Source organism: Macrobrachium nipponense, chromosome 36 (assembly GCF_015104395.2).
Source record: "Macrobrachium nipponense isolate FS-2020 chromosome 36, ASM1510439v2, whole genome shotgun sequence".
Classification (NCBI taxonomy): domain Eukaryota; kingdom Metazoa; phylum Arthropoda; class Malacostraca; order Decapoda; family Palaemonidae; genus Macrobrachium; species Macrobrachium nipponense.
Window position 1 is genome coordinate 63530138 of NC_087220.1, and position 26738 is coordinate 63556875.

At 45.1% G+C, this 26738-nt stretch overlaps 1 protein-coding gene across 2 annotated transcripts in view; it reads right to left on the bottom strand.

Moving 5' to 3' along the window:
• Window positions 1–1701: 1701 nt before the first annotated feature.
• LOC135203788 (origin recognition complex subunit 3-like) overlaps window positions 1702–26738 on the bottom strand; it is a gene marked incomplete at its 5' end in the record, with an annotated part of 39759 nt that continues 14722 nt past the window's right edge. Inside the window, 9 exon segments of one of the 2 annotated variants that reach the window (XR_010312020.1) lie at window positions 1702–2268; window positions 3072–3212; window positions 3663–3896; window positions 4464–4624; window positions 5130–5268; window positions 5626–5742; window positions 5988–6185; window positions 6555–6668; window positions 6845–7004. Coding sequence is in view for 1 of the 2 variants with exons in the window: in XM_064233766.1 (XP_064089836.1) it covers window positions 2163–2268; window positions 3072–3256; window positions 3663–3896; window positions 4464–4624; window positions 5130–5268; window positions 5626–5742; window positions 5988–6185; window positions 6555–6668; window positions 6845–7004 (1414 nt within the window). 2 annotated transcript variants of the gene reach the window in all.

Genomic DNA, 26738 nt, shown 5'->3' on the forward strand with positions numbered 1-26738 from the left:
CGATATATATATTTGTATTTTCTTTCGTCTTTTCATTAATAATAATTTTTTGGGAAAATTTGTGTAAATTTCATGATATTAAATTGTATATGCTTCCGTGTTTGTTCAAAATGTACTGTTTTCTGGAAGAATAACTTGTTTACTGCGTGTGTCCCCAAAGGTGTGGCTACCCTCAGGTGTTTCCTCCTTTCTGTAGAGTGAAATTACCCTTAATGCTAATCTTGTAGTGTCAGTTTGGATATTAAGCCTTCTTTCGACTATGTTGTCCTCTGTAAAATCAGTTTGCCTCAGTAAAGGGTCCGAACAGGACCGAAAGTACTTGGCTATCTTGTTTTTTCATTTTTTCCTTCGTAGAAAAATCTCTTTTATTTATACATAGCATCACGTTTTATATACTTTGTGATCAAGTTATTCATATATATATATATATATATATATATATATATATATATATATATATATATATATATTATACTATTTTGCATGTCCTTGGAAAATATTAGTAGAAATTGTTCAGTTGTGGGACCATGAAAGCAGTCCAAAGTTAAGTGATAAGGACTCGACCTCTATAGATTCATATTGTGAAGAAACATGAAACTAGTGTTATGCCATTTGATTAAAGTTGAAGTACAGAATAGTCCGGTAATTTCTCAAGGTAGGTAATACAGTGACCTTGAAGCTGGACGGAAACAATTTGTGAACTGGTTCCTTGGAAAAGAAAGTAAATATATATATATATATATATATATATATATATATATATATATATATATATTATATATATATATATATATATATATATATATATTATATATATTTATAATCATCAAAACCAAAGCTGCCATTTACTGCATTAACAACAGGTACCACTCTCCCAATTCACACTTTGATATGCATTTTCCATTATATATATATATATATATATATATATATATATATATATATATATATATATATATATATATATATATACATATACACGCTTAAAATATCACAGGAGATGCGCATGACTTCATTAAATAAGCAAATACCACAGGAAAATGATAGGCAGAAATCCAAGCACTTTCGTCTTTACTAAGACATTGTCTTAGTAAAGACGAAATCACTTGGATTTATGCCTATCATTTTCCTGTGGTATTTGTTTATATAAATATTTTAAAAATGCCCAGCTTTAATACAAACTCCACGATCAGCCATTGAAAAAGAAGTCTGCATAACCAAAAAGTAAACTACGACAAGATAAATGTTCATAGCACATTATGCTGTAGACTGACTTTCAACTTCAAATTGGCATCGTTAGACTGGAGAAGCTAATAACTAGGGCATGTATGTAACCTCAGGTCAATGAATTCCTCCCAAAACCAGGAAAGCCAAAATGACACTTCTGTGGACAGTAAATGAGGCTAATCTAAATTTGAATAGTGCAATATAGTGGAATAACAATAGAATTAAATAACAATCTGTCTTAAACTAGAGTTCTATACTCTGGGTAACCAAAAGTTTGACAGAGTGGAGGTTTTAAACTGTATCATCACCAAACAGAATAAATGTTGGGCAGGAGAATAATAAAAAAAAAAAAAAAGCAGAAACTCTTAGAAAATGAACTTGACTGCATTACTATTCTTGAATACTGTTCAAGTAGACAGTTCGACAACATGAAGGATACAGCATACCTTCAGGAAAGGTCATGAAACAAAGGGACAAAAATTATTTTTATTTTTTATATACATAAAAGGTACTAGCAACTATCATTAAAACAATTACAAAAAACTAAAATTTTCAGATGGGTATAATCCAAACTTATTCAACTCATCACTTACATGTGATTTCTGTTTCTTGAGCAATAAAAAAGCTATTTCTTAATTTAAAAAAGTAGTAAAAACGTTGATATATAAAAAATAACACTCACTAAAAAATGCAGCGCATAAAAGGATAATAGATGAGCAACCTGTATAGTGTATTCAAATTTCACAGCCAAAGCATTTCAACTATGATTCTTTCCAAACATAAAGCAAAAGTTTGAACTTGCTAATTTCTGGGTGATTCTTAAGAACCTTTACTGTTTTACTGTCTTAATCAATGCACATGGATTAAATAAAACAATGTTCTCATGACAAAAAAGAATTACAAGAACATAATGCTAAATGCTTTTCCAAGAGATTTCAACATCCGCCCCATGTTAACCTGGCGACGTGATCAGTTTTACGACGGGTCTGCTTGACGAAGCCCAAGAACTGCAGTTCCAAGAGTGCTTGCACAAACCGTGCTCTATTGATATATATTAAGGACAACCAACAATCAGGGAATGAATGATGAACAAATAATGCTGGAAAAATATTAGTAGAGCAATTCATTCTGAAAAAAACAAAAACAAAACAAAGTTGAACCCAATTATTGTTTAAGTCAATAACTTGGTGACAAACTACATCGTGAGAAAATAGTACCAGCTGCCTGAAAGTAGTGAAAACAGATTGCCGTACTACTGATCAATAAGATTATTCCATAAATACATAAGAGTAAAAATCTATGAAGTATATATATAAGACTTGGGGACAAGCTAAAGCCAAAGAAAAGATTCTGAAAATGTATACCAACAAAATGCTGAGATTCATGACAAAAAAGAAATTAATTCAGAGTTGTTTTGGGTAAGAGCAAAATAAAATTTCAAATGCTGAGATGACTCGGCCTTGTGGTAAGAGAGAAAGAGAGAAACAGAAAATATCAGGAAATAGACCAGTATAAAGGCAGAATACCATAGAGAAAAAACATAGATTAACACCCGTGAACCAGAGGTGAATTCAAGAAGGATGTGGACGAGATAGAAGCGAAAGAAGAAACTTACCTCATGTAAGCCCCATAAAAGGGAAAACCTAGATATGTATAATGACTATCAAAAGTTTAGATAGTAAGGACACCTAATTTACAACAGTAATAGGTTCAAGTTCATTAACTGTGATAGTAATTCATTTCAGAAAAGTACATAAATTAATATACAAGCCCACACTTACCTTTATCTAAACATCAAATTACCTTCCAGCCTAGAGGTTACTAGTTACAGAAAAAAAGGATACTGATATGTTTTGTCAATCTTTCTACTCGAAGTATCTGCCTCTGGATCAATGACAGAGATGAATGCCTGCAGCCAATCGTACAGGTTGATGAGACGGCCACACTCCAAGTGAAGCTTATATGCCACGCTCACATCTGGCAAACTTGTAACAATATTTGAAGGTTCAGCTAGGACACAGCACTCACACTACAATAATAAAATGATTACATCAAGGTCATATGAATTATTAGTCATAAAATACTAAAACTGTCTTAATTTTATTCTATACTGTTAATATGACAACCAAACCTACACTGAATAGTTAAAATTAAAAACGTTAGGATTTTACTGACCCATATGGTATCTGGTAACAGATGCAAGCTTGAATGTAAAACCAATGCAAAATTCATAACGTTTTGTTAAGCATAAGATATAAGCTACCTGTCTTTTTCTTTCACAGAAAATACAAATCAATCCAAAATACAGCACTTTGTATGGAAACAAAAACACAATATTAATCTTACAACTAATATCATTTACGCATCACTTTTCATATTTGAAAGGTAAGACAGCAGATATTTAGAGGTTGAATGAAAAACAGCAATACAAATACCTGTAAATAGTGATGAGGATTAGCCAGAGCTGTAGTTACTGCCCCTCGGGTCATTCCCACCAACTGCCTCTTGATCACAGTGGATGAATCAAAAAACAACACCTCATGGAGGGGCATTTTTGATGGAGGTTTTAAGTGTTCTGAGAAAACAGTGTCCAAAAGTTGTAAAAGCTGGGAACACACCTCTTCGTAAGGATTAGCCTTTTTGTTCTTTGTTGCCATCTCCAATAATTTCTGAAAGCAAATTACCAGAAACTTTATGACTGCATTTATAATCAAAAGCAGGAACATTCTTATGCAGAAGCTAAACTATATCAACCATTTGCCTATATATATCTGTTCTCTGAAATCACAAAGTGCAAATCTACACATCATTAGTAACTACAAACATAAATCACATTATTACTTATCTTTATCAAAAGAAGCCTTGAACAACTGACTATTAGAGGAATATTAATTAACAATATAATTTCAAATTACTTTAACAAACAAACTTACTTCTTTTATCAAGTACATTTACAATTTGTTACACTGATAACAGAACCTGGATTCCTCAAAAATTTTGTTACACAATTCTTCGCAACATCTGACGTTCCAGTTTCCCTATATTTCACTGGCCAGAAGTGAAAAATGCTGAGTACAAATTTTAGAGCAAGACATAATATGCTCTAGGGCCACTTTTGTATTTATTAAGTAAGAGCCAAAAACATTTCATATCTAAGATCTTGAGGACACAAGTTCCTCATAAACCTGACAAATTAGCAGCATCTACAATGTAGTGCAACTCTTAATAATATTAACCTCCTTCAGTTGAAAGCGATCTTTAGCTTGAATGGCCACAGGAGAAGCCTCATTTGTCTTCGTTTCCTGTTCAGGGAGCTGATTGAGACTATTAAGCTGACCCAAAATTAAGCTAAGGTCAGAATGAAAATCTTCCAAGACCTCATCGTCCTCTGCTTCATCTGCAAAAGTCATTATTATAATTGTTTAGCTACAAAACAATTCATCAATTTAAGCATGTAATTAATCCATAAATTTCACCAACTACATAACTTTAGATTTCTCAACTTAGTCTCTAAATGCTGTACAGTGACATTTCTCAATTTAGTTGTTTAGTAAAGAGCAAATTGTCAATTTAAAAATTTTTTGCAATTCCTCAACTTGAATATTCTACTGAAGATTTCCTTACTAAAATGCTGACAGAACCCACTGACAGGTGAGGGATGGTTCTCTAATCATTTTGCATGATTTTAACTAGTTATTCTCTCCTTGGTTATCTATCAAGACTACAACTGATATTTATATATGTACATATAATATAAGATACTGTGCAAGAATTTTTATGCATACTACAAGAAGACTGATATTATGAGCAAACAACTTTAAATTAATGCATTTACTTTTCTGTACAAATATGCTACAACAAAAATAATCTCCCAGAGAAATCCTCCTTTGCAAAGTACATACCTCGCAATAAAGTCAGAGCTTTGCTGATAATGGGGGTTATTTCCTCTCTAGAGAGGTGCTTCAACATTTTCTGAACCTCCTGATACTCTTCTCTCTTCACCAGTGAGTGGGACAAGCAAGTTGCTAGGACCTCTCTCACCTGAAAACAATTCTTTAACACTAAACTGTTCTCAAGATTAACAGGAATCTGCTTCAGACTCATATACAATATAAATAAATTTTCAAAATGAAAGACATGCCTCTTAGAAAAGCTCAATTAAATATCCAATGCAAAATCTGACTGTTTATAGAGGTCAGTAGTATCAACATCCCTGAAGCTGAGATTAGACATAACATGATCCTTTAAATCTAATTAATATATTTATTCATGATGCTTTCACACATGACAATCATTTCCTTGAGCAGATATTTTGTAAACAAACAACTTTCAGTACTGCAATGTATATCTGAACATAAGGTTTGGGACTGAATATTTTCATACATAACCAATACTGACCTGTCGTCCAAGAGGGGAACGTGGCAGTGTGTTTGTGAGAATATTGACAACTTTTACTAGGGTGCAAAAACGTGCATAGTGAGATTCCAGATCCATCAGTAGTTCCAAGATTTTTCCCTAAAGAAAAGATGAAGAAAAAAAAAAAAGTCACATCTAAAAGAACAAAGAAAATATTTGAAAATTATCTTCAAGTTACTCTTAATTCCCTCTGATGCCCCTAAGCTTTTATTCCTTTCATATTTCTCACCTTTGTAGATCACATTCAATAAATGCAATTTTCATGATTTTCAACCATTTCGCCTACAATATTTACTGTGCTATGCTAACAGAATATATACATAATATTAATTCATTATACAAACCTTAGTTTCTTTTTCATCCAGCAACAAGGCCGCCTGTTCTTTCGGAGGGCAACTCTCCACATAAGTGCGAAAGGAGGGTAACTTGCGAATGCTATCCAGCTCTGCAGACTTCATGGCCTTCATGACTTGCTTTCTGCTGGCTGCTGGACAACACAGGGCAGATGCTGCACTACTTGTAAAGTGCTCCAACATACAAACCTGAGAAAAATGGATATTGAGTGTGACATCATTAAAACTAAATATTATACATGAAAGTTTACAGTACTTCCCTATATGACCTCTTGGGAAAACTTTAAATGGTTCTACTTCTTTCTAAAAATATCTGCAAAAGAAACATTCATAATTAAAGTACAAAACTTTGAGGCTTCAACTGAAAAAAGCATCTGCTGTACAAACTGGAAGTGGTAATACTTCTGGAGACTGGTCTGGCTAAATACACATGTATAATTATCCTACTAAACAGTGGACTAACACATCAATGCACTTTGTTCTGCGAAACTAATCCTACCCATATAAAGCTGTTTAATAACTCCACATTTTAATATCAAAACTGGAATTCTTCCACACCTGGAGTGCTCGGGAGAAATTCTTCACAGACAAATCATGGTAGAGAAAGACATCCAGAAGGAGCTTGAAGGTCCTGCCACCCAAGTGGAATGGAACTTTCGCTGACATAAGGACCTGTAAATAATCCACCAAGGAAAGATTTATTTCAGTCTGCTTTTATTATTAATCGTATTAAATTAAGAATACGAAATAAAACCACATTATCAAAATTTTTTTCCGGAAAAACTACATCAGCAAACACTAATTGTAAATTAAATATGAAATGCTCCCGCCATCCATGTTTAACTTACATTATCAATGATTTCATTGAGGTAATGGGTAGAAGGCTGAGCTTGAAATGTTTCCATGGCAAGGCAGGACGAAGCATCTTGCGACAGACTGCGATGCAAGGCAGCGCTGGTTGTTGCAACCCCAAATATAAAAACAAATGGAATGTTTCTTACTTGTTCCCTGGAATGAGACAGTGGTGAGATTTGCAAGACACTAATACATAGATAAGGCATATGACAATGATTAACTTTCAGTGTGAGCAATAAAAAATGATATTGTTATGATACAATAAAGTTTGTTCATACTTACCTGGCAGATATATATATAGCTGTATTCTCCGAAGTCCGACAGAATTTCAAAACTCCCGGCACACGCAGTGGTCGGCCAGGTGGTAGTACCCATTCCCGCCGCTGGGAGGCGGGCGTCAGGAACCATTCCCATTTTCTGTCAGATATTTCTAGTGCCACTGTCTCCTGAGGGGAGGTGGGTGGGCACTTTGATTATATATATCTGCCAGGTAAGTATGAACAAACTTTATTGTATCATAACAATATCATTTTGTTCATGAACCTTACCTGCCAGATATATATATAGCTGAATCCCACCTTTGGAGGAAGGGGGAGACAGACTCGGATTTTGGGAAACAATTCCATTTACATGATTGATATCTTGGTTCCTTACCTGTTAGCATAGCTGACTTCGTGAGTACCGTCACCCAAGTCTGCTTCTGCTTTACTAGAGACTCCAGCAAGGTAGTGACCTGCGATGCTGTTGAGTTCTAGAGGATCTGTCAACGGGGGCGTGACCACAAAACAACTAGATCCTACATTATAGACCTCCAATTTTTTTTTTTTTTTTTTTTTTTTTTGGTAATGCTTTCCTAGAGGTGCCAGCAAGACGTGACCGTGTACTGGGTGCGCTCTTAATGAACGTCACGGGGAGCGTGACCACAATGTGACAGATCATATAGGTGTTGATTAGACACTGAATGCTGTTAATGCTTCACTGGAGGTGCCAGCGAGGACGTGACCTATGTAGCTGGTGCGCTCCAGATGATTTGTCAACGGGTACGTGACCACAATGTGACAAAAACATTTTACCCTATTATGAGGGCGAAGCAAAAACATTACCACCTGACCTAGCCTATCTGGTTAAACTTCGTATAACCAACGCTAATGGAGGGAAGTCCACCTAAGGCGGCCGACCCAAGACCACAATAAACTAAACACCTAAATAAGAATAATAAACTAAAAATAAAAATAAAAAGAAATAAAATTAAAAAGTCCAAACTAACATATTATTTCCTAAATGATAGGAAGAGTGCTACTCTCTGTACCCACCCAATATAGTGTCTGCTGCGACATATGGGCCCAAAGAGCAACAGTTCTCGTATGTAGTCCTCACCTCCCGAAGGTAGTGAGAGGCAAACACTGAATTACTACGCCAAAATGTGGCATTCAAGATGTCATTAAGTGCCATGTTCTTTTGGAAGGCTACCGACGTAGAAATAGCCCTCACTTCATGCGCATTCACCTTCAACATTTTCATATCACTGTTTTGACAGGATGAATGCGCTTCCTTGATGGTGTCCCTCAAGAAAAAAGCCAAAGCATTTTTTTCTTTTTCTTTTAAATTTTCGCTTGGTAAATTTGGCTTAACTTACCAAACACCACAAGTTATCCGAAAGACCTCTACAATCCTTATCTTCTTTAGGTAGAATTTTAGAGCCCTGACAGGACACAGAACTCTCTCTGGCTCGCGCCCAACGATTTCGGCCATCCCTTTAATTTCGAAGGTCCTAGGCCAAGGGTTGGACGGATTTTCATTTTTTGCCAGGAACGTTGGGCTCAAGGAACAAACCGCGTTATAACCTTTAAAGCCCACGTATTTGCTAATCGCTTGCACCTCGCTGACTCTCTTCGCCGTCGCCAGAGCAGTCAGGAAGATAGCTTTTCTAGTAACATCCTTCAGGGAAGCCGTATGCATAGGTTCGAATGGACTGGACATGAGAAACTTTAGAACTACATCCAAGTTCCAAGACGGCAACCTGGGTTGTTGAACCTTCGTTGTTTCAAAAGATCTCAAGAGATCGTGAAGGTCTCTGTTGTCCGCCAAGTCCAGGCCTCTGTGCCTAAAGACGACTGAAAGCACACTCCTATACCCCTTGATTGTAGAGACTGCAAGTTTTAGATCCCTTCTCAGATATAAAAGGAAGTCAGCAATGCTGGCTCACAGAGGTCGTGGTGGAGGAAATGCCGTTCTTCTTGCACCAACTCCTGAAGACTGCCCACTTCGATTGGTACACTGCATTGGATGAAGCTCTTCTTGCACTGGCGATAGCTTTCGCGACTGACCTAGAAAAGCCTCTCGCTCTGGCCAACTTTTGGATAGTCTGAATGCAGTCAGACTCAGAGCGGAGAGGTTTCTGTGGTACCTACTCTCGAAGTGGGGCTGTCTGAGTAGATCTGTCCTTACTGGAAGCGTCCTCGGGAAGTCTACTACGAAGGCCATGACCTCTGTGAACCAGTCTCTCGCCGGCCAGAACGGGGCGATCAAAGTCGTTCTCGTCCCTTCCGACGCCGCAAACTTTCTCATGACTTCCCCTAAGATCTTGAACGGGGGAAAGGCGTACAGGTCCATCCCTGTCCAGTCCCAGAGAAGTGCGTCTATCACCACTGCCGCTGGGTCAAGTACTGGGGAGCAGTACAGTGGAAGCCTCTTCGTTCTGGACGTCGCAACGATGTCCGCTAGCAGACGTCCCCATAACCTCCACAGCTCTTGGCATACCTCCTGATGCAGAGTCCACTCCGTTGGCAGAAGTTGACCTCGTCTGCTGAGGAGATCTGCCCAGACGTTCTCTACTCCTGCTACAAACCTTGTAAGGATCGTGACGTCCATTGCCCTTGCCCACAGCAAGATCTCCTTTGCCAGGGCAAAAAGGGACCGAGACTGTGTTCCTCCCTGCCTCTTCAAGTATGCCAGAGCTGTGGTGTTGTCTGAGTTGACTTGAACTATTCGATGAGAGACTTTTTCTTGGAAAAACTGGAGAGCTAAAAAGATGGCTGCCATTTCCTTTAGGTTTATGTGCCAGGACACCTGTTCCCCTCTCCAGGTGCCTGACACTTCTTACCCCCCTAATGTTGCTCCCCACCCCGTGGTGGACGCGTCGGAGAACAACACTAGGTCGGGGCTCTGAAGCTTGAGAGACACGCCCTCCGACAACTTCCCTGGATCTAGCCACCATTTTAAGAGATGTTTTACCTCTCTTGAAATTTTTAAGCTCATATCCAGATTCTTGTTTTCTTTCCAATTTTCCTTGAGAAAAAATTGTAGCGGTCTGAGGTGCAGTCTCCCCAAGGAAACAAACTTCTCCAGCGAGGAAATGGTCCCCAGCAGGCTCATCCATTCCCTCACCGAGCACGAATCTTTCCTTAGGAAGGCTGTCACTTTGTCTAAACATTGCTGCTGACGTCCCTGGGACGGAAAAGCTCGAAAAGCCACTGAATCCATCTGAATTCCCAGATACAGGATGGATTGGGTTGGAATCAGAATGTGACTTTTCGAAATTCACCAGTAGTCCTAGGGACTTCACCAACGATAAAGTTGTTTGAAGATCCTTCAGACACCGCGTTTGAGTGGAGGCACGAATGAGCCAGTCGTCCAGGTACATAGAGACTCTGATATTTGCAAGATGAAGCCACCTCGCCACGTTCTTCATTAAAGTCGTGAAGATCATAGGGGCAGTGCTCAATCCGAAGCAAAGCGCCCTGAATTGATAAACTGTCCCTTTTAGGACAAACCGAAGATACTTCATCGACTGTGGATGGATGGGGACGTGGAAATACGCGTCTCGAAGGTCTAATGAAAACCATCCAACTCGTTGGTCTTTAAGGTCCCAAGAACTGACTGAGGTGTCTCCATCTTGAATTTCTGCTTCTGTACGAACCGATTCAGACTGCTCACATCTAAGACTGGTCGCCAACCTCCTGACTGTTTCGGCACCAGGAATATCCTGTTGTAGAAGCCTGGGGATTCCAGGTCTACAACCTGTTCCACCGCTCTCTTTTCCAACATCTGCTCGAGCAGATCGAAAAGGATTTGTTGCTTCTCCTGATGGTAAATAGGGGATAAATCCTTGGGTGTCGGCACGTGGGGGAGGTTTCAAGAAAGGAATTCTTGTACCCCCACTTGATGACGTTGAGAGACCAGCGTTCCGCCCGTTCTTTCTATCCAAGCTTTTGAGAATAGTCGAAGCCTGGCTCCTACTGGTGGCTGAAGGATATCTGGTTCATTTCTTCCCTCTGATCTTAGCCGAGACTCTGCCTCTGGAACGTGTACTTCCTCGACGAAGATGTTCTCGAGGAAACTCCACCTCGAAAGGGCTTCTGCTTCTTGAACGGTTGCGCCCGTGCCGACGTAGAAGAAACAACCGTACGTTTTGCCGACTTGAGCTAAGGGGAGGTCTTTGGGTATCCTTTCTTCTTGTAGACTGACAGCCAGAATCTTTGACCATAGCCTGAGGAAAAAAGATGGCTCGAAAGAGGCGCATACAACAATTCTGCCTTTTGAGAGATAGAGACCGCCTTTGCAGTAAAACCACAATAGGCCGCTCTCTTCTTCAAAATCGAAGTGCAGAAGTGCGAAGCCAACTCCTCCGAACCATCCCTGACGGCCTTGTCCATGCATGCAAGCACGCTGGACAGCTCCTCGAGGCTAAGCGAATCAGCACTACGCGACCGGTTATCCAAGACCCCTAAACACCAATCCAAAAAGTTGAAAACTTCTATCGTACGGAAGAGTCCCTTCATATGATGGTCCATCTCAGAAAGGGTCCAGGGCACTTTCGTCGTCGAGACAAAAGGGATCTCTTTGGTGCATCTACCAAGGTAGCGAAGTCACCTTGGGACGAAGAGGGGGCTCTAAAACCTATCTCCTCCCCTGTCTCATACCAAAGACCTGCCTTACCTGTCAGTCTTGAAGGGGGTAGGGCGAAAGCGTTCTTGTTTCGGGCTTTTCTTGACTCCATCCAATTCTGCATTTTCTTAAAAGCCCTTTTTGTTGATAATGAAGTAGCCATCTTCAACAATCCTGGAGTCTTGATAGCCTTAGACGATAGCAATTGTGAAGGAGGCGACTGCGGGGCTTCAGGTTTAAACTTCTCTTCAAAGGAGGTTCGAAGCAATTGAACCAAAACCTGGTAAATCTGAAAGATAACTGTTGATGATTGTTCTTCAGTTAATTCCTCCGCAACGTTTCCTTCTTGAGATTCATTACTATCCTCCGAATCTCGGCGAATGTCTGAAGAAACATTACGTCGTGCGTCCAGCTGCGCGCCATGCCTGGCGTCAAGCTGAGCGTCCAGCCGAGAGTCCTGCCGAGCGCCCAGTCGAACGTCAGGCCTGGCGTCAAGTCTCCCAGCTGGACCCGCCTTAACGTCGTGCTCTGCAGACCTTCGTGCACGAAAGAAAGCTCGAAGGCGAGGTAACAGGAGAAAGAGCGAGGCGATGAGAAGGAGAAGGAGACTGCCTGGATCTCTTGACTGGCAGCTTATCATCCTTATCCCCTCCCTGTGACGTGAATTATCCTCTTTCTCGGCAACTAATAACGGTAATTTAAGGTTTGCAAATTCTCAATCCTTCCTTCGATTTAGGGCTGATCCTGTGAGAAGACGATGGGCGAGGGGAAGCCCTCCTCCTTCTCACATGGACCGCCACAGGTATATCCTTAGCGCAACCAGGGCACTCAAAAGCATTGTCGTCAAAAGACATCCTCTCCAGCGACGATCGCAACACAGAAGAAGAGAAAGGACGTGAAGCGTCCATCTCCCTAAGACCAAAAGTGCCGGTTGCCTGTGCGACACCTTGCACCTTTGCTCTCTTTTGCGGTGGAGAGTCTTCGAATTGTTCTGGAGACAACCGCAAAACAGAAGGGGCTAAACGGATGTGCAGCGTCCTCCTCTGAGGAATCAAAGGCGGCGGCCGCCTGTGCGGCATCTATCGTCTTTGTCCTCTTCAAAGGGCGCGATCGCTTCCGAAAGCTCCAACCGCTGCGCGGGGAGGACGATTCTGATGACGAAAAACACTCTTCCAAGATCCGTTTACGAACTTTGGAAGCCTGGGAAGCGCCCCCAGGTCTTGCCAAAGGAACGTCAGATCGGTTGTCCGACCCCCACCTTCCGCAACACTCGGAGCATTATCACTACACACCACTGCACTATTAACACCTTCTAATGCTTGCACTTTTGATTCCAGGCTACGCAAAGATTCAAGAATCACTGATAGGGTATTACCCTCCACAGACACTAATGTAGGGCCCGAAGGCATCACAGGTTTAGGAGGGATAAATTCCACTGGATGTGTAACTGGCGTTACACTCCTTCTTACCCTATCTCTTTCTATTTTACACACATATGATTCATACGCCTTCCACGCAAAATCAGAAGTACTCTCACATTCATTGCAGCGATCATCAAACACACAAACATGTTTCCGACAATTCGCGCACACTGTATGAGGGTCTACCGAAGATTTCAGTAGCCTCACCTTGCATTCTTCCACACAACATACTCTGGCGTCTAGTCGAACTAGATCCAGACATCTCAAGTTTAAGGAAAAATCAAGCAATTCAAAACCAATCCACAATTAGCGTATGCCTAACCACCGATCCAAATCAAATAACCAAAAATTCAATCGGGATACTCAAGTGACCAAAAGAGTTCCAAAATCCAATGACGGAGGTGCAGAAAACACTTGTTGGCTGCACCGGCGACAGAAAATGGGAATGGTTCCTGACGCCCGCCTCCCAGCGGCGGGAATGGGTACTAACACCTGGCCGACCACTGCGTGTGCCGGGAGTTTTGAAATTCTGTCGGACTTCGGAGAATACAGCTATATATATATCTGGCAGGTAAGGTTCATGAACAAATGACTTTTTCATCAGCCATAATTTTTCAGAAATACCAGTTCCCATTATTGCTGTGTTTTTATAGTTAGAATAATTCTATACTGAGCTAATATTACCCTATGTAGACGTTTTTACATTAGGTCAGCCAGCGCTGTTGCTAACAATCCAGGGGTTAATAAACAATACATAAAATGTAAAATGCACTTCCAATTATAGGTTTTATACATTCAACTTACCTGTCAGATATATACATAGCTATTGACTCCGTCGCGCCGACAGAATTTCGAATTTCGCGCACACGCTACAGGTAGGTCAGGTGATCCACCGCGCCGCCGCTGGGTGGCGGGAATAGGAACCCATTCCGTTTTCCATCAGATTTTTTCTGTCGGCCATACTGGCAACATCGTTGTTGGTATCTCCGGCTGGATTTCGTTTTTGGATACAATTGATCATCGTTTTGGACCCTTTGGTGACGTATTTGGATCGTTGTACTGGCATACGCTTTTGTGGATCGTTATTTGGATTTTGGCTTGGAATTTTCATCATGATGTCTGATTCTGGAAGTGTGGTGAGAATGTGTGTGAATGAAGGGTGCAAGGTGAGAATGCCGAAAGCTTCGGTTGATCCTCACACTGTATGTAAAAGATGCAGGAAGTATGAATGCTCGATGGATAACACTTGTCATGAATGTGAGAGTTTGAGTGCTGAAGGGTGGAAGTCTCTAACTTCTTATTTAAGGAAATTAGAGAAAGACCGGTTAAGGAAGTCATCTTCCAAAACCAAGCCTAGCTCTCAATCTCAAGTTGTTTGGTGAGTTAATATTGTACCCTCCTCTAACATTATGAACGCTCCTTGTAATATTTCAGGTCCTTCTCCGAATGCAGATCCTCTACGGACTCTGCTTCGGAGATAGCAAGCCTTAAAGCTGCGCTTATGAAAATGGAGCGTAAATGGCTGCCATAGAAGGTAAGCAAAGTAGTGCTGTGGAAAGTGATGTGAATTTCCCCAGTGAAGTGGAGGAGGCGTCTGATTGGCTTCACAACGCTCCCAGGCCTAGACCTCTTTCAAGCTCCCAAGCCCAGAGGAGAAGGAATTTCGAAAGCCTTACGGAGGTTATGGAGGATCCCCACCAGTCAGACGTCTCTTCGGCAGAATCTGTAACGTCACAGACTGCCAGAGAGGATGGAGATCAGCGGATCGTTCTCGTCCCTTGAAGAGGATCTGGGAAGAATCGGGCATAAACTCGAGTCCGGAACGTTTTTCGGAGGACTCCCCGACAGAGAATAAGAAAGCAAAGGTTTTGGCTTCTCCCGATAAGTTGTGGGGAATGGAGAAAGAAGGCTCTCCTTCCTCTCGTTTAGACCAGAGAGAAGAAACGACGAAGATATTAAAAGATATGCAAGAGTCTATTGCTTCTCTAGTCGGGGTTCTTTCGAGAGATCCTCCAAGAAGAAAGGATGTTAATCTTCCTGTGAAGAAGTCAAAAAAAAGAAGATTCTTCTTCGGATGAAGGGTCTATTTTTCACAGACCCGCGAGTTCGGGGCGCGAGGCGCCAGCCAGGCGTGAAGCGCCAGCCGAGCGCGAAGCGCCAGCCGAGCGCGAAGCGCCAGCCAGGCGCGGAGCGCCAGTCACCGCCAAGAACTAACACGGTAAGCGCGAGGCTTCAATCAGGCGCGACGCGGCAACCAGGCCCTATCCGATATCGCAGGAGACGACTAGGCGCGAGAAGCTGGCCAGGCGTGAGGAGCCAGCCGCGCGTGAGAATTCCTACAAGCAGGAAGAGACAATCAGGCGCGAGGCGCCATCCAGGAGCGTAGCGCCAACCAGACGAGAAGCGCCAGCCAGGCGCGAAGAGCCAGCCAGGCGCGATGCGCCAGACTGCCGAGAAGCGCCTACCAGGCGAGAAGCGCTAGCCAGGCGGCCGCGAAGAGACATACAGGCGCGAAGAGACATACAGGCGCGAAGCGCCAGCCAGACGCGACGCGATAGACGGCCGCGAAGCGCCAACCAGGCGTGAAGCGCGAGTCGAGCGCGAGGCGCCAGCGAGGCGCGAAGCGCTAGCCGAGCGTGAGGCGCCAGCCGCGCGAGAAGATTCAACCAAGCGCGAAGCGCCAGTCAGGCGCAAGGCGCCAGCTGATCATGAAGAGCGGCAAGAGCGAGAAGTTATAAGGGGTAATAGAAGATCTTTTCATGTAATGTCTTCGGATAGCGAGTCTCCTACAAGTAGAAACCCTAATGCAAGGAAGCAACCTGGTACATCGAAGGTTACGGTTTCAACCTCCATGTCTCAGGATGTTTTGGTGGATAAGAAAGGGAGAACTTCTAGATCTGTCAGTCTCTCTCCTTCTAGGAGTATTTCTCCTATAGGGAATATGTCTACGGACAAAGAATCTAATAAAAGAGCTCGCTCTCCTTCTAGGATGGAGTTGGATGAGGTGTCGGAGGAAGAAACCCCGAACAATGAGGGGGTATCTAACTACAAAGTGTTAGCCTCTCTTCTCCTACAAGAATTTGGAGACTCTCTAAGCCCTGCAGCTCCTCCTTCCCCGAGATCTCTGTTCTCCAGTACGAAGGTTCCTAAATCGTCTTCGTATTTAAAATGAAACCAGCCATATCAATGAAGAAGGCTATTCAATCTTTAAATAATTGGATGAAGGTGAAGAAGGAAGCTCAGAAGACAGTTTTTTGCACTCCTCCATGTAAGCTCGGAGGTAGGAGGGGAATATGGTACAGGACAGAGGAAGCGATGGGGCTTATGCTTCCATCTTCCGCGGAGGCGGATTTTACAAGCTTGGTTGAAGCATCGAGAAGAACATGCTTTGAATACAGCTAAAGCATATTGGAGCATGTCAGAATTGGATCAACACCTCAAGGGACTTTTCCATGTACTAGAAGTTTTTAACTTCTTGGATTGGTCCCTTGGAGTGCTGGCCAAGAAGGCAAATGAACCAGATGTTTTAGAACCTGAAGTTTTTACATTGCATTTTATCCTGTATGGATAAGGCGGTTCAGGATGGATCGGGAGAATTGTCATCTCTATTTGGAGCAGGAGTAGTGAAGAAGAGATCATTATTTGGTTCATTTCTAACCAAAGCGGTTTTCTCCTTCACAAAGGTCAGCCCTGTTATACGCCTCCTCTCTCGGATCACCTTTTCCCTTCGCACTTGGTGAAGGAGATTTCAAAGTCTCTTGCTGAAAAGGCAACCCAAGACTTATTAGTACAATCCTCCAAGAAATCAAGACCAACAGTACCAGTATCGAAGAAGACTACTCGTACTCCGGTAGTGCCCTTTCGGAGAGGTTCCACCTCTCGTCCTCCAACGAAAAGGAAGACAGCAGAAAAGCGAGGAAGGTCCTCCTTTAGATCTTTCAAGAAATCAAAGTAGCAGCGAGGTCCTCCAAACATCTGTAGGGGCCAGGCTCCTAAACTTCGTAGGGGAATGGAAGATAAATAAAGCCGACCCTTGGACGCTAGCAGTCTTGGGGAAAGGTTACATTATACCTTTTCAGGACAGACCACCTTTGTCGAATTCCCCAAAGGAACTGTCGGGGAAGTACAAGGACCCTGTTCTGAGGGAGACACTTCTTCAGATGGTGATAGGAATGAAGGACAAAGAGGCAATAGAAGAGGTTCAGGATCCTTCCTCTCCGGGGTTTTACAACCGCCTGTTTTTAGTTCCAAAGGCATCCCGGGGGATGGAGGCCAGTCTTGGACGTGAGCATTCTGAACAAATATGTGGAAAAGAAAAAGTTCTCGATGGAGACTTCTGCCTCGGTACTTTCAGCCCTGCGAAGAGGAGACTGGATGGTCTCTCTAGACCTGCAGGATGCATATTTCCACGTTCCTATTCACCCGTCATCAAAGAAGTAATCTCAGGTTTGTGATTCAAGGGAATTGGAAGTCTACCAGTTCAGGGCCTTGTGCTTCGGCCTCTCCACGGCTCCACAGGTATTTACGTACCTGATGCGGAACGTAGCCAGATGGCTACACCTGGAAGGCATAAGCGTCTCTCTGTACCTAGACGATTGGCTGATAAGAGCAAAATCCCAGGAACAATGTTTGGAGGATCTGAAGAAAACATTAGAATTGACAAAGGAATTAGGACTTCTCGTGAATCTCGAGAAATCGCAGATGACCCCCAGTCAGGACATAGTCTATTGGGGATTCAGATGAATTCTCGGGATTTTTGGGTTTCGGGTTTTTTTCCGTCCAAGAAAGGATTCTTCGGGGGATTCAGAAAGTTACATCCTTCCTAAAGAAAGACAGGAGTTCAGCCAGGGAGTGGCTGAGCCTTCTAGGGACTCTTTCTTCCCTGGAACAATTTGTATCCTAGGAAGACTTCATCTAAGGCCTCTACAATTCTTCCTAAAGAGATCTTGGACTTGGAAGAAGGGCCATCTGTCGGACACTTTTCCGGTAACATTAGAGGTGAAGAAACACCTAAAGTGGTGGCTGCTCCCACTCAAAGAGAACAAGGGAGTGTCCCTAGAGGTTCGGAACCCAAACCAAATCTTGTTCTCAGACGCTTCAGAAACGGGATGGGGAGCGACTCTAGGGGCAAGAGAAGTCTCTGGCAAATGGAAGAAAGAACAAAGAGATTGGCATATAAATGCCAAAGAACTATATGCAGTGTTTCTGGCATTAAAATTCTTCGAGTCAGAAGTAAGAAATCAAGTGATTCAAGTCAACGCAGACAACACCACGGCGTTGGCTTATATCAAAAAACAGGGGGGACGCACTCGTTTTCCCTATTCGAGATAACGAAGGATCTGTTGTCATGGACGGAGGAGAGGAATATTACCCTCCTGACCAGATTTGTGAAAGGGGAAAGAAATATCAGAGCAGACAGGCTCAGCAGGACGAAACAAGTTCTCCCCACGGAGTGGACTTTGCACGAGCAAGTCTGCCAAAGTCTGTGGAACCTGTGGGGGAGGCCGCAGATAGATTTGTTTGCGACGTTCCTGTCAAAGAGGATAGAGAACTTCTGCTCCTTAGTAGAAGACCCGAGAGCGATAGCGGTTGGATGCCATGCACTGGAGTGGTCGGGACTCGACGCTTACGCTTTCCCTCCATTCAAGTTGCTAGGAGTAGTGATGAAGAAGTTCGTAGCATCAACAGGGACGAGATTAACTCTCATCGCCCCGTTTTGGCCATCCCAAGATTGGTTCACAGAGGTACAGGAATGGACAGTAGACTATCCAAGATCTCTTCCAAACAGGATGATCTTCTCAGACAACCCCACTTCAAGAGGTTCCATCAAAACCTCCCCGCTCTCGCTCTGACTGCCTTTCGACTATCGAAAGTTTGGTCAGAGCGAGAGGCTTTTCAAGCAAGGCTTCGAAAGCAATTGCTAGAGCCCGGAGATCGTCAACTATCCGGGTCTATCAATCGAAGTGGGATGTATTTAGAAGATGGTTGTAGGAAGAATAAGCTGTCCTCCTCCGATACCTCTGTGACCAATATAGCAGTTTTTCTGTATTCCTGAGAGAGGAATCCAATCTGTCCGGTAGCTACAATAAAGGGATACCGAAGTATGCTCTCAGCGGTATTTAGAAATAGAGACTTAAACTTGGCAGAGGATAGAGATTTGCACGATCTCATAAGATCGTTCGAGACGTCAAAATCTATATCCTCTACTCCGCCAAGTTGGAATCTGGATGTTGTGCTCAAATTCCTTATATCGGAAAAATTTGAACCTCCCAACCGTGCCTCGTTCAGGGATTGGACAAGAAAGTGTGTTTTTCTCATAGCCTTAGCGACGGCTAAGAGAATAAGTGAATCCATGCCCTAGATTCTCGGGTGGGTTTTAAGAAAGACGCAGCCATCTGTTCTTTTCAAAATGACAATTTGTCGAAAATTGCATTTTTCCTAACTATACAAACCTGAGGTCCTTTAACAATAGGAAGGTAACTAGCGGCAGCTGGGACGGTCGTAAGCTTCGAACAAGGGGAGAACGGTAGTTAACTGCTTGTCCGATCGTGCGCGCCCATGCCCGCGCGCCCGAGAGGTGAAGAATCACTTTTGCTTTTAGGTGCCCATGCAAAAAGTTGCAGAGTGAGGGGTTGGCATGAGGTGGTGGGACTATATGTAAAGGTGGACCTCAGGTTTGTATAGTTAGGAAAAATGCAATTTTCGACAAATTGTCATTTGTTCCGATACGTAATACAAACCCTCGGTCCTTTAACAATAGGAAGACTCACTTCTTGGTGGGAGGAATCTGAGTCTTTTTGGTGAACAGACTGGTGTTCGTCCAACCCTGAGTGCCTCCCTGGTCGTAAGAGCAAGGGAGGGATCCAAACCTCTGTCCGATTGATCGGGGTGTGCACCGCAGGATCAATGGTCAAGACCTCTGGGCCAAGTACTAAGAGAGATGGCAAGCGTTAAATTATCTCTTCGTACCAGCAAGCAAGAACTTGTTCCTGTTTGCAAGAGACAATCATAAAATGATGGGTTTGTCTCAATTTGGCATCCACTTCCTCCCCCTTGTTGGAGGAATGACAGTTGGGTGGATATTTACTCCTATCCCTACTGAAAGGGATAGGATGGTGCTCTATTGAGTAGCTCACCTGCATCTCGTCCTTACCCAGCAGGGTGACGACCGTGTCCCTCTACCCAAAGGTAGAGGGAAGAAAAAGATGAGGAGCCAGTCACACTCTCATTCCTCATCCATTCTTACGGTCACACCAGGACTCGATGCTGTTCAGCCTGCGAGGGTCTGGGTTAACTACACAACGTGTTGAGCAACCACCACGGTTCCCAAGGAAAAAGATCCAAGGAACTGTGGGCAATATCCTGAAGGTAGAAGGAGGTGCATGCGGTCCGGTTGGACCAGGCGCCTGCCCTTCTTACCTGCGCCACGGAGAAGTTCTTGCGGAACGCGAGAGAATGATGAAGAGGCGTCCTCACTCATCCTGGGTGTCGAGTTTCTTCAGACAGCTCCGTCGCACCTTCACAGGACAAAGCAGCATAGCCTTCGTATCGGAGGCGGTGACGTCCACTAGGGAGGGTATTGTGAAGGACTCGAACCAATCGTCAGTTACCGAAGGGTTCTGAGTCTTCGCTACGAAGATCGGTACGAAATCGAGCGTCACAAATCCCCATCCCTTTGTGCTTGACTTCTCAAGAGAAGTCATGCAGTTTACCTAAGACGAAAAGAAGGGAATAGTCGTATGACCTATCCCTCTTCTCGACTTTGGTTATGTACAGTACTCATACTGACAAGCTATTAAGACGAAGTAATGATTGCTCTGGAACAACCGAACTAAGTCCACAGCATAGTTCGTAACTGACTCGGGCGCTCTGACAGCTGCCGACTGACTGGTTCGGAATCAGTAGAGGCAAGTTGTCCAAGCATCCGGGTAAGTCACGTGACCTTCGCCCTTTAAGAGTTATGCTGAGTAGACCAAACAAATAAAATATTTGTTAGTCACCGATGCCACGGACGGCGCGGCGATGATTCTCTTAAGCATAAGCTCAAAAGGCGAAAGTCAATTGCCTTCAAAAGACCGAGGTCCCTGATGGCAAGAAAATCTCATAGACGTTGAATCTCAGCTTAAGGAGAAACAACACTATGTGACGTTGAAGACGAAGGTAGGCAATGAATGCAACCTACGTCTCCAGCTGAATCGAGAGAAGGAATCTCAAGATTCTAAACCTGTGCTTACAAATGACTGAAAACGCTAACCGCCATTTCATTGCTGTCCGTTGTGCAATGAAAGCGGGGCGTTTCTTCAGTAATGAAACACAGGGGAGAGCCGCTTGAAGAACTGCTTCTCATGAGCTGAACGTTTGGAAGTAGAGCTGGCAGGTGTGGGAGTAGGCGATGTCTTTCAATACATCTGCTAATCCGGGGTGAACAATGAACAATTGTACACCTCCGAATACAGATATTTTGAGGACAAACTCAGAGTTCCGCAAAAATCATTCGCATTATCGGTATATCGATGCAGCAAGAGACTATTACAGAATTCTTTTACCGTGCGGTAAACAGAAAGATGAGAGTCGAATAGATATCTCTGTTTAAAATTCTCGCAATACCGAAGACGATGAATACTAGCGTCTCTCAGCAGTAGATGGTCATTCATGTATGCGAGAATCCCCGTTAATCAGAGACTTAGTCCGTGATTGTTGGGCAGAGATACGGTTGTTATTCAATCAAAGCAGGTGAGAAAGACATAAACAACCGTCTATCTCAAAGCGGCAGCTGATACTGAAATGCCTCGGGCAATTCAATAAGCAGTAGCTGTCGCTGACTCGTCATCCTGAGTTGCCAAGTAATCCTTTCCACGAAGGAATGCGTTCGGCTAGAACCACCGAGCATAAAAAGATATGCTCGAGCAATTATATATTTAAGCGAAACGAATTTCGGTAAATATAAAAGCTTAAATGGTGTTGTTGTGACAACACCATAATATATAAAATTGAAACTGGAAACTCCTGGGAGGTTGCAGGCAACCCGGGTTGCAGTTCAATTAGAATACTTTTCGTCTAAGTCGCAATCCGTAGAATAACCAGGATATGCGCCTACCCCTCGGACCATTCAACTGCTTAGCAGAATCATGTCGCGAGGTAATATACGTAGTATATTTGTAGGATTCTGAACAACGATCTCCATCCTAAATTCTTTCCTTCAAGAAAACAAAATAAGGATTGGAGATCGACCACCTTCGTTCTCTATTAAAGAGAGTGAAGGAGAAGTCTTCCTCGAAGGAAAGCTTCAATGGTGAACAGAATACTAAGACGATAGTTCCAGCCAAACTGGATATCCCGTCCGTTCTTCTCTATTCCAGGTTGGTCGCCTACTGTGAGATAGTCTTCTTTCAGCAGCAGTCTTCCTTCCTAATGCCTAGAAAATCCAGGAATTCCGGAGGCATAGGCGAGGTTCCCGATTATCGTGTAACATATCGGGGATTCTCGTCTCGCTCACTTTGGACCGTGGTCTCGCCTAAGTGTTTGGAGAATCCGTAAGAAAGAAACTCTAAAATCACTCTGAATGCTCTAGAAATTCCGTAAGAATTTGCTAAGCAGTCTGCGAAACCCCCACCGAATTCGTCAAACGATATCGGCTGGTGGTCCTCTCGATTCCCGTAGAAATCGAGAATGGGGCAGGATCTCTCCTCAACGACCGGGGCTTACGTCAGGTAGGAACCGAAGGTCCCCCCTGGTAGCGCAGTCCCCAACGTGGGATCCTACAGAGAAATCTCTGTAGGATCCTTCCCCTTTCCCTCGTAGCCGTAAGGAGAGAATGGGGGAGGAATTGGATACTCGCTCGCCTTCCCAGTGGAACTAGCAGTTGGAGAAGTAGGAGCAGCCATCGCCTTGCGGCGATGGCCTCTCAGAGTCTGGGAAAACGTATCGTCAGGAGAAAACGTTTTCCCGAGGAGGGTTACGAACTCTCACTGTAGGTAAGGGTCTGCCGCCACTGTGAACGTCGTCTGGGTGGGGCTGATCGACACCTGACAGGAGAGAGCCGATACCGTCCTCCGACTCATTCCAGTCCTCGTCGAGGTCGAAACCTCTCAGGAGGACCGAAAGGAGTATTTAAATACGGTGTCCGAAGACACGTAGAAACGCCGCTGTCGCAGTAGTAGGAGGTGGAAGTAGCTTGATCGACCGGCCAGAACTGAGAGAGCCTTCTTGTCCGGAGACGAGAGACTCTGGTTCAAGACAGAATCGGCAAGCTCCGATCGCGGCATACCCACCGTCGGTTTGGGTTCCCTCTCGGGCCCCAAAACGACTCGAGCAGAGACATGGGCTCTGCTGGTGGGAGCGGCGATCCTTCCCCCCGTCGTTGTGCTGACGAATCAGTGCAATAACCTGGGTAAAGTTACTCTGAATCTCGGAAGTTACAGCGTCTTGAGGAGTAGGACCGTCCAGTCCCTCCAACAAGAGCAGCTCCCAGGACCCTCCTCCTTCAGAAGAAGGACCAGCAACAGATCCCTGACGGTTGCCTCCAATCACTTGCGCGTACGTCCTGGTTGGTCCTAAGACCAACCTGGCACGTGCTGGTCGTCGTGACGGGATCGTGAGCGGCGCATCCTCACGATCACTCCTATATACCTCGCTCTTCCTGGCGTATGCCGAGGAAGTTGAAGGTATCGGAGAGACAGAACTGACGCTACCCCCTCTCCCCTCCCCTGACGTCGCCTCCATCACTTGCGCGTACGTCCTGGTTGGTCCTAATACTAACGTGGCACGTGCGGCGTCGTGACGGGATCGTGAGCGGCGCACCTCTCACGATCACTCCTAGCTACCTCGCTCTTCCCGGTGTAGCCCGAGGAAGTTGAAGGTAGTGGAGAGACAGACCTGACGCTCCCCCCAAGCTCGCTGGCAAGGACCATCGTACGTGGGGGGCTGCAGCCGATCACCAACCCGCGGTGGGGATCGATCTGCAGGCCTGGCCGTGCCGCTCACCTGTGGCGAGCGGCTCGACTGAGCACGTCGACCCCGGTCCCGTGCGTCAGACGAGCTGCTGCTGGTCACCGTATTCGCCCCGGTCCCCCCTGTGGGAGCGGCGGTCAGGTGACCTGCAGAGCTCGCTTTCGCCGTGAGACCGGTGGAGCGTCCTCGCGGCACGTCAAACCGCTGGTACCAGCACGAGGCTGGTACCGTCGGTCGAGGGGACCTGGGGACCTCTTCCCAGCCTTAAACCGTGGCCGGTCAGAGACCGTCACGTCCACCCGAGGTACCGGCTGGTCGCTGCGAGAGCGGCCGCTGGCCTGGCGAGAGTCACCTGAGCGGCTCTCGACAGTCTTCTGCTCCGTGCCTCGGTCATGACGCTGAGCGAACTCAGGCGTCTTAACTTTGGCTGCACGGTCACCCGAAGGAGATCGTACACTCGGAAACTTCTCGCGGACGAGAAACCGAGCCGGTACCTGGCTTAGCAGCAGAGCTGCCAAGACCAGGCGAGGGTGTACCAGCGGTAGCCAGCACACCCTTGGTCCCCGTCTTCTTCTTCTTCTCAGAAGGGGAGACGGGCCCGTTCCCGAAGGAACAGGAGGACCAGCAGAAGAACCCCCCCCCGTCACACCGGAATGTGACGAGCCCTTCGAAGTTCCCGAAGGAGTCTTCTTAGGGGGAATAACAAAACCCGGTTACCAGCTGGTCGCTGCGAGAGCGGCCGCTGGCCTGGCGAGAGTCACCTGAGCGGTTCTCGCCAGCCTTCTGCTCCGTGCCGTGGTCTTGGCGCCGAGCGAACTCTGGCGCCGAAACTTTGGCTGCACGGTCTCCCGAGGGAGAGCGTACACTCGGATCTCCCGCGAACGAGAGACCGAGCCGGAACCTGGCGTAGCGGCATCGCCGCTAGCACCAGGCGAGGAAGTACCAGAGCTAACCGATACTCCTCTGGTCCCCGTCTATCTCTTCCTTACGGAAGGGGAGACGGTGGGGCCCCGCCCCCGAAGGAGCAGGAGGACCAGCAGAAGGACCCCCCGTCCCACCGAGGTGGGACGGGCCCTTAGAAGTTCCCGAAGGAGACTTCTTAGGGGGGGGAGGCAGCCTTCTTCTTCTTCGGCTTATGGGCCTTAGAACGTCGAAGGGGAAGAGGCAGCAACAGACGAAGACGAGATGACACCTTCCTCTTCTTCGTCAGCTCAAGCAGGACAGTCGTCAGGTCCTCCATCCAGGCCGGAGTCGGGCCTATTGCCGAAGCAACACGGCCCGACTGCACCTGTCGGAAGGACCTGGGACTAGGGAAGACACACCATGGGCAGGACAGCATGGACAGGCGCAGGACCAGGAGCGACAGGAACAGCAACCAGCTCAGGAGCGGCAGGAACAGCGGCAGCGGTAAACACAGAAGGGACAGCCAAGCCAGTAGCGGGAACCACATCAGCGACAGGTACGGCAGGCCCAGCCATCGCCTCGTAGAATCATCGGCAGCCAGCGTGGTATGGCGGCCGGTCCAGGGGCGATGCTGCTGGAACAGCGGAAGTCTGGGGCAGGCAACACGAAGAAAACACAGGCAAGGCGGCGGCATACCTACCCCTCCTCGGTACGGCGGCGACCGGCCCTAGAAGCGGCAGACGGCGTCACCGACACAGCATGGGGAGTGTAGACCAGCGAGGGGGAAGCAGCATAAGCGGCCGTGAAGGTTGTAGTGGAGACCACTCCAAGGTCACCGCCCCAGACCTCGCTAGACTCTGCAGCAGATCGTGGATGCTAGGCCACTCCCTGCAGCCTCAGTGGTCCATACCTGTCCAAGGTCGTCTCCCACGGCTGTAGCACCTGCGGTAGCACAGACAGATTAGTAAGAGGGGTTCACTCACGCACGGGGGGGGAGACATGCCCCACCCCGAACGGAAGGAAGACCCCAAAAAACAAAATACGAGGAAGCTGAGCGGGGGGGCAGGAAAGAAGACGAAGAATCGGATACCAAGGGAGTCGCGGGAGAGCTTTCCGACGACTTCCTGGCAGACCTTCGCTTCCCCAAATACCCCCGCACAGCAGTGAAAAGTAATATGAAAATGAAACAGAATACTGCACTTGCGATTAACTTCATAGAAACTTAGAGGGAAAAATCAATTCCCGGTAAGAGCGGAAACTTGATCCATAATAAATATAATGCTATCATAAATATATATGAAAATGAACAATACTGCACTTGCTATTTTCACTTTCAGACAATAAATCGTAAGGATTAATTCCCGGGTAAGAGCGGAAATTGATCCAAAATTAAATTTGATGCAATTAATAAATGAAAATGAAAAGAAACTGCATTGCGAATCCACTTTCATTGCATTCTATTCATATCAAAATAAGAGGCTCTTGCCGAGCGCAATCAAGCTCTCGGCAACGAACGCACAGGGCAAAAAATATAATGAAAAAGAGTACTACATCTTTCAATTACACACTTTCGCCCAAAATACATGACTCGGCGCGAGTGCGCCCGCTCCCGGCACCGAGACATAATTCAGGGTTCAATTATGAAAAGAGCGGAAATCGCCGTCTCTACGGCGATAGCTCCATGTTGATTCATAATTAAGTAATGAAAATGAAAACAGTGTACTTA